Source organism: Phaethon lepturus, unplaced genomic scaffold (assembly GCF_000687285.1).
Source record: "Phaethon lepturus isolate BGI_N335 unplaced genomic scaffold, ASM68728v1 scaffold29434, whole genome shotgun sequence".
NCBI classification, from domain to species: domain Eukaryota; kingdom Metazoa; phylum Chordata; class Aves; order Phaethontiformes; family Phaethontidae; genus Phaethon; species Phaethon lepturus.
In genome coordinates, this window is record NW_010535975.1 from 3,011 (window position 1) to 3,847 (window position 837).

General features: G+C 61.6%; 1 protein-coding gene across 1 annotated transcript in view; it reads right to left on the bottom strand.

The window, feature by feature from the left end:
* SOX13 (SRY (sex determining region Y)-box 13) overlaps positions 1–837 on the bottom strand; it is a gene marked incomplete at its 3' end in the record, with an annotated part of 3,979 nt that overhangs the window by 3,007 nt on the left and 135 nt on the right. The window contains exon 2 of the mRNA XM_010286038.1: positions 304–505. Coding sequence (XP_010284340.1) covers positions 304–505 — 202 coding nt within the window. The remainder of the gene's footprint in view (positions 1–303; positions 506–837) is intronic.

Below are 837 nucleotides of genomic sequence, written 5' to 3' on the forward strand. Positions count from 1 at the left end.
GCTGGCCGATCTGGCGGAGGGGAGACAGTGGGGCTCAGCGGCATCGATGGCAGCGCCGAGCTGGCCCCCATGGGGCCATGGGCTGCCCAACACCGGCAGAAGACAGGGAGTCTTTGGGATGGGCACAGAAAACAGGAGAGTTTCTGGGCAGGCAGCGAAGTCCCGCTGCCCTGATGCCAAAGTCACCTCCCCACCGCTGCCAGAGAGACCTCGTCCTGCTCCTGCACCCAGGGCCAGCAGATCCCAAAGGGATCCCTGAAGGGATGGATGGTCCCTGGCAAACGCTTTCCCCGAGCAGGCTGCCCACGGGGACCCGAGCCCACCTGCTCTTGCTGCTGCCGCGCCAGCTCCATCTGCTGCTGCTGCTTCTCGAAGAGCATCGCGGCCATGTTCTTCTGCTCCGAGTGGGCTGTCAGGAGCTGGTCCCGCAGCGTGGACAGTTGGTTGATCATGACAAGTAACTGGAGCTCCTTCTCCGCCAGGCTCTCCTGGGTCCCTGGAAGAAACCAAGGGGCTGCGGGTCAGGGGCTTGGGGAGGGGGAACAGCATCACCACCACCATCGGGTGCTGGTGGGCGATGCGTGGCCAGGGGACGGTTAACACATGGAGGGTGTAAAGTCCCCCATGTGCTGAACCATCATCACCTCCGTGCGGTCAGGGGCAAATTTTCATTAGGGATGTGCCCGACCCCCCAAAATCACTAAAAATAACGTTTTGGTTAAAAAAAGTACTCTGTTAGCTATGCACACTTGCAGGTGCACCTCAACCTCCTGCTAAGGTGGGAAACGCTGTGTCTGCAGCCCAGCCCGCCCGGGCACCGGGCGCAGGAGGGAGGAC